The sequence below is a fragment of the Anas platyrhynchos genome, chromosome 6 (assembly GCF_047663525.1).
Source record: "Anas platyrhynchos isolate ZD024472 breed Pekin duck chromosome 6, IASCAAS_PekinDuck_T2T, whole genome shotgun sequence".
NCBI classification, from domain to species: Eukaryota; Metazoa; Chordata; class Aves; order Anseriformes; family Anatidae; genus Anas; species Anas platyrhynchos.
The window spans coordinates 22,461,402-22,477,526 of NC_092592.1; the positions used below are offsets into that span (position 1 = coordinate 22,461,402).

The 16,125-nt window shown below is 39.7% G+C and overlaps 1 protein-coding gene across 7 annotated transcripts in view; it reads left to right on the top strand.

Annotated features, from left to right (window-relative positions):
- Window positions 1–16,125, top strand: part of WDFY4 (WDFY family member 4) — a 175,037-nt gene that overhangs the window by 89,468 nt on the left and 69,444 nt on the right. For 6 of the 7 annotated variants that reach the window (XR_005266603.2, XR_005266604.2, XM_072039558.1 and 3 more), the window contains 13 exons: window positions 1,087–1,178; window positions 2,218–2,317; window positions 3,089–3,294; window positions 3,839–4,008; window positions 4,559–4,684; window positions 5,120–5,281; window positions 5,392–5,589; window positions 7,108–7,225; window positions 7,761–7,918; window positions 8,356–8,594; window positions 10,924–11,033; window positions 11,968–12,159; window positions 12,698–12,837. Coding sequence is in view for 5 of the 7 variants with exons in the window: in XM_072039558.1 (XP_071895659.1) it covers window positions 1,087–1,178; window positions 2,218–2,317; window positions 3,089–3,294; window positions 3,839–4,008; window positions 4,559–4,684; window positions 5,120–5,281; window positions 5,392–5,589; window positions 7,108–7,225; window positions 7,761–7,918; window positions 8,356–8,594; window positions 10,924–11,033; window positions 11,968–12,159; window positions 12,698–12,837 (2,011 nt within the window). In the remaining 2 variants the exon portion in view is untranslated. Of the gene's footprint in view, window positions 1–1,086; window positions 1,179–2,217; window positions 2,318–3,088; window positions 3,295–3,838; window positions 4,009–4,558; window positions 4,685–5,119; window positions 5,282–5,391; window positions 5,705–7,107; window positions 7,226–7,760; window positions 7,919–8,355; window positions 8,595–10,923; window positions 11,034–11,967; window positions 12,160–12,697; window positions 12,838–16,125 lie in introns of those variants that run through there. The other variant, XM_072039560.1, reaches the window with a different exon arrangement.

Sequence of the window (16,125 nt, forward strand, 5' to 3'; positions counted from 1 at the left end):
AGTTACTGTGGAGTAAAGTAACATGAACTGACTGCTAGCCAGCTTCTTTGTGAAATTGTATGCATATTCATACCCTCAGCTGTATGAGTTAGCCTTTTCTTTTTTTCAGAGGTATGAGTAATGGATTTAGTATATCAAACTGGTCTTGCGGTAAGGAGTGTACATGAGCGTTTTTCTTAAAATCTCATGAATGGTTATTCCTTGGTAATTTTGGTTGGTTGTCAGGCCCAATGGTGCTGAGTAAGTGCATAGAGATGTGTCACCATCCTCCAAGCTCCTGGAGAACACAGAATAATAGAATCATTAAGGTTGGAAAAGACCTTCAAGATCAACTGGTCCAACCTCCACCCTACTACCAATGTCACCCACTAAACCATGACAGACTATAGCAGGCTCTCACCAGTACTGAAAGGTGCTGGGGTTTCTATTGGTTCCAGATTTTGGACACATCTATTGGAGACTGCTGTGTGGATCAGTCCTGCAGAACAAGTGGTATTCTGTTCCTTAAGAAATGCCCTTCTTGTGGGCAGGAGGCTAAGTATGCACTTGCGCTAAGTGTGTATCTCACATTTACCTGTAGAACCAAGTAATGTGTTAAAGCAAATTAGAGATGAAAAGCATTTGCCAGTCCTCCTCCCTGAGTAGCTGCTGAGGTTTCTCTACTTTCCACTGTGTGCTTGGAAACCAAGTGATGATGATGCTGATATCTAAATGCTACAAATTCAGAATCTGTTTCTGCCCCCAGCTTTGTATAAATAGTACTTAACTCAGTTTTGCTGTCTACAGGGTAAAAGACATTTAAAATTAGAAGACAGATAAACAGAAAAACTCTTCCATAGTAGAATAGATGTTACTTACGTTTATAGATATCTTTTTCTTCTTTTTTTTTTATATCCTCTTTACTTGCTTCCTAGTTTATGATCTTTTTCATTCCTATTTCAAGCCTATTTCTGCAGCCACTAGAATTTCAAGCAGTCATCGTTAACAGACGTTGTTACTTACTGTTGAGATATATAGGTAATCTCAAATTAATTAAATGAATGTCTTTCATTCTGTTGACCAAAACCGGTTCCTTCTCTCTGGAAGGGTTGCTTTGTTCCTTGTTTACACTTTGAAACCCTCTTCTGCGGATGAAAATCAGCTCTGCCCAGAAAGTGTGGCTGAGATGCCCAATGAAGGTGAGGAACTGCCTTTGGTGTGTGTATTCTCACAGATGGCTAGGTGCATCTCCTCTTCCCCAGGGCACAGTGAACCCTAAATGAAATGTAGTTCTTATGCCTTTAGTGGTGGGAAGAGACACAATTCAAATGACTGTTGGCCAGGGATAGGCTGCATTGAGGCAACCTGAAATTGTGAGGAAAACTTAAATTGCTACAAAGTCCTGATGTGAAGAATACTGGAGTGGTAGTTGCTATCTATAATCAGGAAGGCCTGGTTTACAGCACAATCTTCCTCCTGCTAAGGGAGTTCTGCTTTTGTCCTCTCTGCTTAGCCAGCAGTGTTTCAACTACTTTTTCTAGAACCTACACACAATGTTGGATTTCACAAATACACACTGAGATGAAGGCCAATTAAATTGAAAATGTCTCCAAAACCAGTACACCATGCTGTTAGGAGGAATAAATTTTCATTTGGCCTCCTGGATTTTCTAAGAATGCTTTGCTGCACATGTAGTTGTAGCAAACAATTACGTGGAGCTCTGGACCTTCTAAAAAAAATCCATCCCTTATGTCTGTTTTAAGTGTGTGGGGGGGAAGAGCTTCCAGTCAGCTAGCTCTTTCATTCTCTGTGATCTTTCAGTTTAGACTGTATTGGTTATTGCACCTCCAAACAATATATTAAGGAGACACTAATAACTGTGGTTTGTACCTATAAACATCACAACTAGTAAATGCATGTCATTGCCTGTTTGCATTTCCCTCCCTAGTTAACCTTAGTTAACCTGAGATTGCTTGATGTGGATTATTATTCAACATGAAGTCTGGTTGAGTTTTGAGAAGCTCTAAAGACAGGACTTTTACAATTTAAGCACTGATCGTTTCTGATTTTGCAGGAATTCTTAAGACTAAAAGCTGATGTTTGCATCCTTTTACTCTGCATAACACTGCTATAAGTACTTCCATTTGGCTAATCTGGTATAAACAAGGTTGTTCTTCAAAGCAATGGAACATGTGTTTTGTCTCTTCATTGCTCTTTATTACTTTCTGATATTTGTAGCCTTAAGCCAAACATCTGGGAAGACAATCTGGCTTCGAAACCAGTTACTGAAGATGCTGTTAGATGTAATCTGCTCAGACAAAACTCATCTGTCCTCTGAGTAAGTAGAAACAATTTAGGAAGGCAGGAGTAAGTGACTCTTTCTTCTAGGCTTTCTCTTTCATGGTGTGTGATAATGAATAAACACAACAATAATATCTGCACGTCAATAAAATGGTAAGTAAGAGCAGACTAGATTCAGAATTATGTCTTGGCAGTGATTTATCTGTGATTCAGTGATCTCCACTTTGAAAAATGTTGAGTGTTTTCAGAAAATGATCTCAAAGAAGGGACTTGGAGATACTGTTTCTTCTTCAATTGCAAGGGTTGAAAAAATCACAGCTGTTAGTGAAAATCAATTGAATATAACTTAGTATTACTTGTGTCCCTGTATCACAGTCATAAGCACGCAGTTATAGTTCTACCTTGTGTAACTAAAAGGCAGAGTTCATGTTGCTGGATGCTGTAACTACACTTCCATCTGTTAAAGTATCTTTGACTTCAAAATTTAAACTTGAATTCTGAATGTTCTAGGTTGAAAGACCTAGTCTGTGATGTATTGTTTACCAGTTACTGATACGCACTCTCAGAGGGAACCTCATGTTAATGAGCTTTTTTTTATAATGTAAGGTTGGATATAGTGGGAATGAAGTGGTTTGAGCTGTGTATGTCATTAAATCTTCATGATTTTGTGTCATGGTAAAACCTTAATCAGAATTTTTCCAGAGAAGCTTGAGCTTCTGAATCACCTAGAGATAATTTTAAATAAAATCTCCTCACTGACTTTTCCTATGTTTCCTTTCATATTCTTTTATTTCCCTCTCTTTTCCAGGGCACAACAAGAGACATTTTTGGCGCTGGGGTCAGACTGGTTTCTGCTGTTCACACAGAGCTACCTGCACTCTAGCACGGTTGTGCTAGGGATGAAACTACTTCTGTGCTTCCTCCATAATCGTTCACTGCTAAACAAATTCAAGGAAGGGATTGTGGCTGGGCGCTGGCTGGAAAACAGCTCTACAGGGTTGAATATTCTAATGGGTATGTGTTGGTTTAATGCTCCTGAAACAATCCCTTAATCAAGCTCAGTGGATGAATTTCCACTAATCTCAATAGACCAAGTTTTAGTATTGCTTTCTAGGGCAAGCTTGTCTTGGTACTTAAGGTTTTCTGTGCTGAAAGGTAGAAAGCACTGCTGCTTCATTAAACTGTAGTTGGCATCTCTGGTTAGAAGTTGCAGGGAGGTGGATCTTCCTGTCTTACTTAAAATCAAGCTAGTTCATAAGCATGTGAGAAGTTCAGATGTTAGCTTGTACAGTGAACCCTTCTTTTTCTTTAAGACTTGTTCAGTTTGCATTTTGATAACTAGACCTGTGGTTATGAGAGGGAAGAGAAGAGAGGAAAATTCTGGGAGAATCTCCTGTTTGAAGTTTTGTGAAGTGTTAATATTGCAGTCTAGAAGAATCCTGAGTGGCCTGGTACCACAGATAAAGGAGGATGAAATTGGGTCAGTAGTCCTTCTTACAATATGACATTCATTTTTAGAGACTTTCTCAGAATGTTTTCATTTTCTTTTCTTTTACAGATAATTTAAAAACTCATCCTCCAGTAACTGACAATGGCCCCTTCTTGATTTTTGGATTTTCTGTGTTGCAAAAATGTCTGACTGATCATGTCCACATCCCTGAGATCTACTTGCTAGTGGCAAGGCTCTTTCTGGCAACTCCACACTGTGAACCACCTGAAACAGCCAAGGTAAGAAAAACAGTGGACAAGCATGAAGCTGCAATTACTTTATTAATTTGTTATTTTCTGGTATTTTCTATAGGAGGATTCCCAGGCAGTCTAACTGTACTTAGTTTTTGGGATAGATAAAATTAGCCATCCACACTTAAAAGATGAAAATTTGTGTTCTGAGCAAACTTGTTCATATAGGTCTTTAGTACCATTTAACTATTGCATGTTAGAAGCTAATTCCAATTAGTTTTTCTGTCTGTTTTGATGTTGTCAGGACTCATTAAAATCTCAGAATTAGTGGATATGTGTATTTTTCCATGGTGCCATGAGAAGCCAATAAGGCTTTTTTTCCCTCAGGAGTAACAAAGATATCTTTCTGAAGAGGACAATCCATTAGTGTTATTCTGGATAAACACATTTAATAGGAGAGGGAGGAGCAGGTGGAGGTGAAAATGTTGTGGTGTTTTCTTTTTTTTTTTTTTTTCCCCTAATGTGGAAGAGCAAGCATTGTTCTTGATGTAGCACAAATAATTACAATCTCTTCTTGAAATGTATCTTCCTGTTGTAGGGAGATCTTGACTCTATGTTGCAGTGGCTCTTGCAACACCACATTACAGAGAATGTCCTCAAAACTGGATTGTGTGCAGAGGCAGCTGCTTTACTGTTGGAAATGGTTAGAGTCACTGCGGACAAGGTAAGCGTTTTATATCAAGGACAGTGCAACATGAGTGGCACTACCTGATGGACGTGGCAATCTTCACCTGTAAGCTCTAGCTTTCATCTGCCCTCCCAGGCAGTATTGAGTCAGAAAGTGAGAAGGGATTTCAAAGCATCAGCATAGCTCTTGGCCTGGGTGTTATGTAGCAGATGATGCGATAGGCTCATGTTTAAGAACTCTGAACACAGAGATGGGTCTCACCCACAGCATCACCTGTTCTGCTCGTTCTTGGCGATAAGGATATGTAACCTTTCTGTAACGTGGTCTGCAAGCTGGGAGTTAGCCATTGTGCCTTTTCTGACTTCTCTGTGGCCATGCAGTGTTTGTTAAGCTGCTTAGGGAACATCTGGAAAGGACCTTATCTGAATGTGGAATGCAGCCTTGACTAGATGCACATTTGTCTGTGTTCAGCCCATTGCAGATGCAGAAGCCTCCTGGGAGATTAACTATCCAGGGAACGTTATCCAGTTTCTGTGCTTGATCTATCATAGTTACACTCAAGATCCAGTGTGGCACTGTCCTGAGTTCTTGAAAACTTTAGCGATGGTTGCCTTCCATTCTGGAGCACCCAAGGTATGTGTGTGTGAGTCAGCACAAGCCCTTCAAATCTCTTGCCAGGAGGAAAAATCAACTTAAAGGAGGTTATAAATTAAAATCCTTTGCTTGTCTGTCTGTGTCTACAGGGAGGTTCTGAAGGTCTTTTATCCCCTGAAGGTCCAGCTGTTGCTGAAGGGAAAGGCTGTGTTGATTCTTCCTCTCTCCCACTCCTGCCACACCCTGCCAAGAAACAAGTGTGGGATTTCATAGGCATCCTCCTGATGGACAGTCTTCTCAACATCCCAGCAAACAAACAAGGACATCCACTTGAGCTGCTTCTTGAGGTTTCTGTTGTAGTCCTCAGGCTTTGCTGCTCTGCTTTGCTCTGGGGGTGGAAGGACAAGAGATATCCTGCTAGTAGCCTAGCAAAGGGCTAACAGTGATGAAGACTTGTATTCAGTAAGCATTTCCAGCAGTCCAGGATAAGGCTGGATCACAGCTCTTAGCATGCATTATTTCCTGGCAGGTCTGGACAACATACATAATAGAATGGAATTCCTCCTACCCATACGTGCAAGGAAGAGACTTCTTTTTTTTTTTTTTTTGCCTGCTCTGCATTCATGCTACACCTAGACTCCAACAAAGGCATTTTTCAGGCAACATCTAATATTAAAGTATGGCATGAAAATTTTCCCTAGTAATGCCTGCATGTCATTAGAGCAGCCCTTGAATTCTAGAGAGAGCAGAATATTTCAGAGCATTCCTGTGTACTGTTTTTTGAGACAATAATTTCTTTTCAGTGAACAAATAAACCAAAACCAACTATCCCTTTCCTCCTTTTTTAGGACAGATTAATAGAATCTGTAACAACTGAACCTAGATTATGAATTCCAACCACTCAAAGCACTGGAAAGAGTCAATCAACAAATTGTCAATAGTTCAGGTGTTCCAAATATAATCATAGAATGGCTTAGGTTAGAAGGGACCTTGAAGATTAGCTAGTTCTAACCCCCCTGCCATGGGCAGGGATACCCCCACTAGATCAGGTTGCTCAGGGCCTCATCTAACCTGGTCTTGAACACATCCAGGGATAGGGCATCCACAAGCTCTCTGGGCAACCTGGTCCAGTGCCTCACCACCCTCTGAGTGAAGAATTTCTCCCTAACCTCCAATCTAAATCTCCCCTCTTAGTTTAAAACTGTTCCCCCTTGTCCTGTCATTATTTGTTTGAGCAAAGGGTAGCTCAGACTTAGCTTAGTAAGACAAATAGTAACAAACATAAGAATCTTTATTGCAGTTGTCATCTTATGAGTTAAATCCCATTGTGGAGCAGCAGTTCCCTAAAGGCTTACATAATAACTTCCCAAGGCTTAATCATGATACAATTGAAAATAGAGTGGCTCCTATGACTACCTGCATCCTTCCTATGAGAGTTACTGATTTGCCTTTGCACAGAGGAGTACAGCAGTTTTCTGCAATTGTGTTACTGTGGGTTAGCTGCTGAAGATAACTGTTAACCTCGCATCAGCTTTTCATATGCCCATAACAAAGGCTGAAGTGAGATGGAGTTCTTGTCCTCTTTCTTCTTGTGCTGTGTTTCCCCATCTCTTCCTAAAGCAATGCCTAGGGGGCTAAAGGAAATGTTAGGCATTTTGAACTATCTCAGGTTGTGCTGAATTTCTTTTGGAATCTCTGCTTGTTACCTTGAGCAAAACTTTTACCAAATCCCAATCTTTGATAGGTATAAACTGCCAAAGATCCAGTGAAATCAAAAGCCTTTGAATAGAGGCTGAGTGTGACTTTCAGAATCTGATTTCTGGCTGTTTTCGTGCTTTAGTAATGTTTGTATGGTGACTGTACAGGCTTCTCCAGAGGATGCCTCCAGTGAGCAGAAGAGAAATTTTCAGACAAGAGTCTTGCTCTCTGCTATGGATGTCTTCCATGTTATCAGCCAAAGTGAAGGGAAAACAAGGCCAAGAGGTGAGTGGCGAGATTCAGATCATTAGGTAGCTGATATTTGGCATTTAGCTGTCCTTGTTAGACAAGCCTGTAAAGAATAGGTAGAACTCAGCTCATCAGGCTGGCCTGTCCATTTACTCCTGTCGTAAATTCAAATACAGAAATTACAGCAGTTTTACTCTGTTTCTAGAGATTTTTTGAGAACAGATTCTAAACATTAAAAGGAAGTATTTAACAAGAAAGAAACCTAGGCTTATCTTTTAAGTGCTTCTGGAAACAACCCTGGTACCTTTGTTGTTGTTGCTTTACTTTCTGAGTAATTGGTTGGACTAGTCCTTCAGGACAGTGTTTTAGTGGGATTGGTTCTATCCCTAGGATGAAGCAGTCATACCCAATCTAATTAACACATTTCTGCTAGACCTAGAGTTTTCTTAGACATGTCCCACCTCTGATACATTGAAATGTTTTTGTTCTTTCTCAACTCTCAGATCTTACATTATATTTTACTGCATTTCAAGTTGTTGTGGGATAATCAACTCTCTTGTATTATCTCCAGGGAACGGTGATCCTCGTGGAACTTCAGAATCAACTGCATCTGTGTCCATGATGAACGTTGCTTATTTTGCTCAGAAGCTGATTGAGAAGCTGAGCAGCAGAATGTTTGCTGCTGACCCCAAGCAAATCCTGCTCTTCACTGCCAAACAGATTATGGGGGTGAGTCACATGAAAGATTTTTTCAAACTGTTATCAACATTTTATCTGTTTCACACTGAGATGGTGATTCAACAAATCTCAAGAAGTTGTCTGCAATCTAATGATTCTGATTATTTCTGTTCTCTTGCATGAGCTGATAATGGCTGTAAATGACAATCAGCTAGATTTTGCTGAATAAAGAAGGGAGAGTTAGCTCTTTCCCATGTACCACTGTCTGCTGCCTATGTATGTATTGCTGAATGAGAATAAATTAATCTTTTCTACAATTCTAAGGACTTAGCAGAACTACAGAAAATTGAATTGGTACCTAACAGGTAGTTAGGGGGAATATTGCCGAAGTAAGTTTACAACAGCTTAAATGAAGTGAGAGGAGTAAATCCTTGGGAAAGACAGTTCTTTGAACATGCCAAGTACACTGCTGCTTTATATTTTCACAGGTCTTAGAAGGCACAGTTCCTCAAAAGGAAGTTTTCCTCAGTACCCTGTACAGCTGTCTAAACAGAGCCATCCTCTACTGCCTGTCCAGACCACAACAGTCACTGCCTGAAAAGTTTACTGTCCTGAACACTCTCAATGTTCTGCAGGAACAGTGGGACATTATTTTTGCAACTTACAACTCAAGTAATAATTTTGTTGTCTGCCTAATGCACTGTCTTTGCCAACTGAATTCGTGCAGGTACAAATGTTTGTCTTATGACCTCTGCTTAACTCTCTGTACTGTAATCTACGGCAGTGGGTGCAGAAGGGGAGATCTTGCATGCTTATTTATGTATTTTTTTTCTTCACAAGATTTAAGTAATCTCCAATTTGGAGAGTCCCTAGATGCTGAGATTGAGGTGGATACACCTAGACTAAGGATTTTGGATGTACTGTATCCTAGCAAGACGTTGGCCTATTGGTTCTCAGTGCTCTGGGGATTTAAAGCACCATTTTGCAGTTGCCTGCTTTGGCCAGAGCTTCTTGTCTGAGTTGGTGTCTGTTGAAGTTACAGAGTAAAGTTCAGTGGGGAAAGATGGTTGTTTTCCCTTGTACATTTTACAGTAATAATAATAATAATAATAATTTAATTTCAGGGGAAAGTTTATTCATGTGCTCACTGTTCTGGAGACAAATTATTGTTTTTTAGCAAGAAAGTGGAAGAGATACAGTTCTTCAATCAGAAAACTGTTTTCTCCTTGAAACACTAGTGAGCAGAAAATTTCCTACTACCTCTGTGGTTTAGAGGCAGATTAGTATGCATGTTTGTGCATACTATTTGTGCATAAATTTGTGGAAGCAAGGCACAGTAGATGGTAATAACACTTAATTCCATTTCTTTAATTTTGAAAAGGTTGTTTCATTTCAGAGGCACTCAGGCAAGCTTGCAGGTTTGTCTAAGAAGAGCCCTTGAATTTGCACCGAGGTTTAATTGCTGCTTTATATTAAGATACTTGTGTATCTGTTTTACTCATTCAGCCTTTCTACCAGCTCACTCAGTTTGGAGTAAACTGCAGTTAACAAGTCTCAACTGATTTCAATGGAGTTAGCTCATGAGCACACCAGTAAAATGAGAATCTGGAAATTTTGGGATGTAAAATCCTTCCACAAGCATGCAGGTGGCCATTTTCTGAGATGTCTGCACTGGGGTAGTTTAGGGAAATGGTTGTTCTGATTCAGGAGTCATTTTTATGTGGGTATACTTAAAACATACAGAAAGTAGTGCATGGATCTTCTGAATCTTACTGTTTTGGTTATTGTTACTTGGATATGAATTACAAAGTCCTGGTTCTGCTGAAATTGTTGGGAATTTTGCCCTTGACTAAATAGGACTAGAACATTCATAGGTATTCTGTTTGCTGTTCTTATAGGTTTTGTGTCAAAGGTACTTTTTTTTTTTAATGTAAACTGAGGAAGGCTGGCTTCTGTTTTTTTTTTTTTTGTTTGTTTGTTTGTTTGTTTGTTTTTGACACTTCTGTTTCTTTAAAAGAAGCAAATAATGGCCAGGGCTTTATTCACTTTGATGTTTGCTGTTTCAGTGGAAACCTTCTGTGCTGCTTAGGTGTGCTGAATTGAATGCAGTGATACGGTATCGTAACAGAAATGAGTCACAATTCATTCCTGAGGTTTTCTATTGCTACATGATTATTCTTACTCCAGTCTGATGATACTTTCTAGACAAAAACTGTGGAGATGGGGTACGGATTGCTTGTATATAAGGAAGAGTATAAATATTAACAACAATAAAAATTACAGAAGTTTGATATTATCCAAAAGCCAAACATAGCAAGTCCTGTGAATCAGAATTGTTGCATTTTAAAGAAAACCACAAATAAAACAGGCAGCTTTGCATACCCCAGAGGCTTTAGTCTCCCTTGTAGTGGTGCCTATTTATTCTTGAAATAGTCTAGTGTGTTTTGAGTGTCTGTACTGGGTCAGACAAAGATCTAGGTGGCTCTGACTCCTACACTGGCTAATACTGGTGCTTAGGGAAGAGTGAAAATAGGGCAAACACTAGGTGCTAAAGTATGTGGCCTTGTTATGTTGAGTGCTTTATAAACTGTATGAGACTAAGTGAACAGATCATCTGTAGGATATGGCAACACAGTGTTTCCCAAACAATGGGAAATAAATCTAGTGAAGAAATTTGGAGCAAAGAGACTGCATAAAGCTTTCTTTTACCACCCCTGAGCATCCTGTATGCAATCTGGATCCCTCAGTACAACCCTGTGCTCAAGCTAACTGAGGTAAATGGTAGGTAAAGTGCACCAAGGATTGCAGGATAAGGCTTGTAGAACACAGTGATTCATAGGATCTTGATGAATACTCCTTGACTTTGGAAATCAGACTTACAGGGATTTAATTCCCATTTCCCGTAAACTCTGCAATGTCATGTGATTGATGTAGGCCTTTGAGCCTTGGAACGTAGCCTGCTACATGAATAAAGTAGGAGTGGATGAGTAGAAATAACTAGCTTTTTCATTGTCTTTGGTTTGTTCTACATCTGCTCTCTTTTCCTTTTGTCACAGCTATCCAGAAGGTTTTGGGATGGATGCCAAACCAAGACTAGCTTCTCATCACCAAATTTTCCTTGCACCCAGTGAAGAGGAAAAAGGCAGCCTACCTACTCCAGATGATGGTAATTTATTGCATGTTGGCTTCAGCTTAAAGGGTACAAAAGTGCCTGGTCTAAACAGCTATCCAAGCAACTTGTGCAAGTGCTGCTGAATTCCTTCTTCAGAGTGTTTAGGCACTGCAAGCACAGCACAGAGAGGTCTTTCTACGGTATGTTTTTATTCCAAATTCATATCCCACATCCTCAGGAGTAATGGGTATGTTTGGAGATATTTTCCCCAAGTTGTGGCCACTATCAGTGCCCAACTACCTGCTGTTTGTAGTTCTGTTTCTGTTTTCAAGGCCTGTGTAGCTTGGTGGCTGTTCTACACAGAAAGAAACATATGGTTCTTTTTAGAAAAAACAATGAAAAAAACACTTGGGCTGGATTCGGTGTGTGGGCTATCAGCTGAACCTTACTGCAGAGATGTGTGGGGTTTTTTGTGTTTGTTTGTTTTAATGTATTAGTTTGGGTATGAAGCAGTCAGATCAGTCTGATTTGCAGGGAAAGACAGCAAAACAGCTCAGGACTTCCTTGTACAGCCCATTGCAGCATCCGATTTTTTCATGACTTGATTACCTTCCTCCTACTGTTTCTGATGACATTTGACAATATAAAGGAATGGCCTTTATGTGCTTTAGAACTCTGTGTGATAATAAGCTCATCAAACTTCTGATGAGGTGTTTTTTCAAGGCAGGAACCAGGTAGAATCATCTGTCACTCCTACTCATTTCATTCAGGGATTTGAAATATAATAAAAGAAATGTCCTTCTCTTTTCTATAATAGACTAAATGGTCTGGCTTAAGATGTGTATAGATACTGGACAGAATGGAGCAACTCTATGCACTCCAGCAGTTACTCTGGACCAGAGCTGTTCAAAATTAGGTGCTTTTGATTTGTCTGCTGCTTGACTTGTTACACAAAAAATACTCATTTGTAGTTTCTTTTGCTTCTTAGTTCATCAGGAGATTCTGAGAACTGTAGAAATCATCTGGAAGCAACTCATCTCTCAGAGGCGGCAAGCTCTGGAGGACATCTACAAGATGGATCTCTCTGTAAAAGGAAGTGACAGAGAGAGGGACATGAAGATAACTGAGATCACTCCTTTATGGGAAGAAATGATGGCAAAAGCTTGGCAAAACTTCCTAGGTCTCTGCTCTTTTATTTAACACTTGTTGTAGTAGCCATAGATATTGCAGTGCTTAATGGAGAGCTGCTAATTCCTTGGTTGTACTCTTCCTCTGCATGTCACCTGCTAGATGAAACAGGTTCTCATTTTCTGTAATCCAGTACTGTGACTGTTTTCTGTGTCATGCCCCAGCCCTTCTATAATCATCTGGTGATGGGTTTGGGCTGGTGTTGTACCGTAAGAAAGAGAGGTGTACTTAGATAAATGTATCCCACAGGAGAATTTAATAAGAGGGAGGATATTTGGGTGAAAAAGATCATCCCAGTGACATTGGTATATGGCAGACCTCAATTAGGCTTTTAAATAAAGGCTTTTGAAAAGCACGTTAATTCAGCTCTCTTGTAAAGAAAAGCTGAAGTGAGGTGCTACCACATTGTATCTTGTGTAAGACTGATACACATTACACAAGACCTACAAGACCTTCTCACAAGCTCCACTTCAAGTCTTACAAGCTCTTTTTCTTTTTTTTTTTTTTTTCTTTTCATTTTTGGCTCACAGCATCAGAAAAGAGAATTCTCCAGAATAAGGGGGGGCCCAGCTCATCCCAGAGCAAGCACAATTCCTGGAGTGAAAGTCTTTCTTCAGCTATTAGGCTGATGCCTGGCCGGAATACAAAGGAAATGACATACAAATCTGAGGTAACATCTCCTTGCTGTCTTTTCTGTCTCTGTCACCTTCTCTGCCTTTGATATGGTTCTGGCAGCTTGTCTTGACTTACGAGGCTTCTGTGTGTGTCAGTTGGTGTGTTCCTTTGGAAATTAGACACCCATGGCTGTTGAGGTTCCTTTCCCAGACTTTAAGACTAGAGAGACAATTATGAATAATTTTATCTTATCTCCTGGATGGAAGGAGCCAGAAAGCTTTACTTGGCACTTGCCTAAAAGTGGAGGTATCAGTGAGTGGGGTAAGACCTTTACTTAATAAGCTATGCTGGACTCTTCAAGGGCAGGTCATGTGTTTTTTTTCTTCTGTACTGGGGAGCACTCATGAGCACTGGACAGAGGTACCTACATGACCCTGACTGGTCAGCTAGGATGTATTAGGTTAGTTTCAGAACGTCACTGCTGAAGGTGACATGGTGTGAAATAGCTTTAGACCAATGGGTGGTCTGCCCATGTATGGAGTGATTGTGTAGCTCGCATGGAATGGGAAAACATTTTTTTCTAGAAGCAATTTGTCCTTCTGTGTGTGAGAATAGGTATTTCTGCTGGACAAACTGCATTCATGTCGTGTTTTTTAGGAATCCAGGTCTGTGTAGAAATGCAAGCTGAATAGTTGTGCCTTCAGTTTTACTCACTGGATTTATTAGTAGTCTGTCAGGTCATCTGTATAATATTCATATTCCTATTGTACCTCAAATTTAGTGACTTAAATCCTGCTTGTCAACATTGTCTGTTAGCAGTGTACTTTTAAGCAACTAAGGCCCCAGCATGGCAAGGTGCATGATAATATCCATAACTTTAAATCTGACTAACTTTGATGTTCAGAACCTCCATCAGCTTTCTAAATGTTTAAAATCAAGTTTAAAAAATAAGTCACAAAAGAGAAATGGGGTGGCAGAGTGGGGAACAGAATAGCCAGAGAGCAAACTGAAGGTTTGGAAGCCACTGAGATCTCCTTTCATGAGTTACTTGTGTGGGCAATATTCATGAGAATGGTTAAGCATATAAGTTTGCATTTCTCATCTGTGTGGAAACAATGTTTGTGTTTCCAGGCTGTGGCTCTAATGACAAAATTGGTAGTGCCTGTCTTGAGACACATTTTCTCTTAATTTATTTGCAGTAGTGTTTGTATGACATTGGGTAATTTTATGAGTCTTGGTGAATCCTACACTGCTAGCTATAAAATGGAGTACTGTAAGAATACGTGTTTTACTGAGTGTGATATCTCAGAATTTTTAGTATCAAGGCTATATTATTATTTGTAATGCTATAGTGAGCCATGGTCATGATCATAGTAGAAATGCAGAATAAAGAAATAGTCATTGATATAAAGAACTTAGGTTGACAGCCTTAACAATTTCTATGTTTTTGCTTCTCATTTGTCTAGAATACAAACAACACAGTAGTTAGTTGTGTACGTTGGGGCTAGAGTAGCTATAGGGTAGAGCAGCACTCAATTGACAGAATATTGAGAGCTTTGAACTGCTTCAGTGGGGCACTTCAGGACTGGGCATTAACATCTTATTGCAATGCTGAATGTATCAAGGTCTTTTTTTCCTCCTTTTGAAGAGACAGTCTGTTACAGCATCACTTCAGGGAATTTTAACCCTCTAGCTTAAGCTGCATCAGGTTGAAGCTTTATCCCCAGTGAATTGATTCAGATCTAGGTGTGTTGATTGGTAAGGCTATGATACCTAAGTAATGTGTCTGATAGTGCCTTACTGAGCAGCAGTTTTTCTCTCACTGTGCCACAGCATCCTTTTTCAATCCTTAAAATCACGTTGCTACTTAGAGTGAGCAAGTTCTTCCCAGGTACATATGTAGACTGTGATGTCATACTGCAAGAGCATCTAGTATTTGCCCTGGGGTCTGTTTAATTATTTTTTAAAATTAATTTTGATTGTTACAGCTGATTACACCTCAGTGAGCAATGTAATTGATATTTGTAAATGTATCCCAAGGAACATTTTGTACAACATGCTTTTTGCTGTTGAAGGTTAAAGACTCCGTTATTGGTTTTTCCCTAAATATGCCCACATCATTAGTTCCTCCAGTGAAAAGGTTGCCATCTGGAAAAGGCAGCACGGAGACATTATTCAGGCACAAGTGCATGAAATTGGTGTTTCTGCATCTTCTGTCTCTCTTCTGCAAGGAAGGGGCTTGTAATTAAAGGAGCTGGGTTTGAAGGAAACATTACTCATTTGGTGTTATTCCTTATCATGTCAAAGACTGACAGCTCTGTAGCTCTGATAAATTGTTCCTTTCAATGAGATGCAAAGATCCAATTCCAAATATTCTTCTCCACTTTCCCTCTCCCTGCTTTTCCCTCCAGCCTATATTTGAAAGGACTTGCTGTAATTTTCAGAGATAGAAATTGAGGGGGAAGAAAATGAATTCCTTTGCACTTCCACCGTCCTTTCTTCACTTTCTTCATACACTTTATAACAGAGATAAAAGGTGAGATTCTCAGTATCAAAGGAAGCTGTGAGCACAAAAATTGAAAGTAAATGGGATTCCTGTCTAATGTAACATAAAGCTTCTGCAAATTTCATATAGAAGACTATTTTAGCTGAGGTGGTGTGTTTTTTTTGTTGTTGTTTTATTTTTTTACTTTAAGAATGTCTCTACACTGAATAGGATTAGGCTTTTGGTGTGATTGTTGCTGTACCAATATAGAAATAACCTAATTATGGATTACAACTAGGGTTTGGCAAATGAAAATAGTCACTTATTAATAGTGTCAAAATGTCTGTAATGGAAAGCACACAGATAATGTCAAACAATGCTTGGAATTTGGTTCAGTATTATATTTTGGCCTCTCATCTTAAATGCATACGTTGAAGGAAAAGATGACAGGATTGCAGAATGGTTGAGGTCAAAGGGGTTCCTGGAGGTCATGTTGTTCAAACCTGTTGCTCAAGCAGGGTCACTAAGAGCAAGTTACCAGGGACCATGTCTAGATGGCTTCTGAGTGTTTCCAAGGATTTAGATTCCACAAGTTCTCTGGGCAACCTCAGTGCTCAGTCACCTTCACAGTAACAAAGTGTTTCTTGATGCTAAGGCGGAACATAAGTGAAGGTGATTCCCTGCTTTTTGATGGCAAATGTCAGAACAAGCAACCAAATACAGCTGTTTTTTCTACATATTCCTGAATCTGTTTTGCTGTCTCATGGTCTGCTCAGGTCTCTGTCTGGAACACATGAGCATTCAGAAAGAAGAGTTTGATCACATTTCTAGGAGTGGAAGTGCAATTTTTTCTGGTAT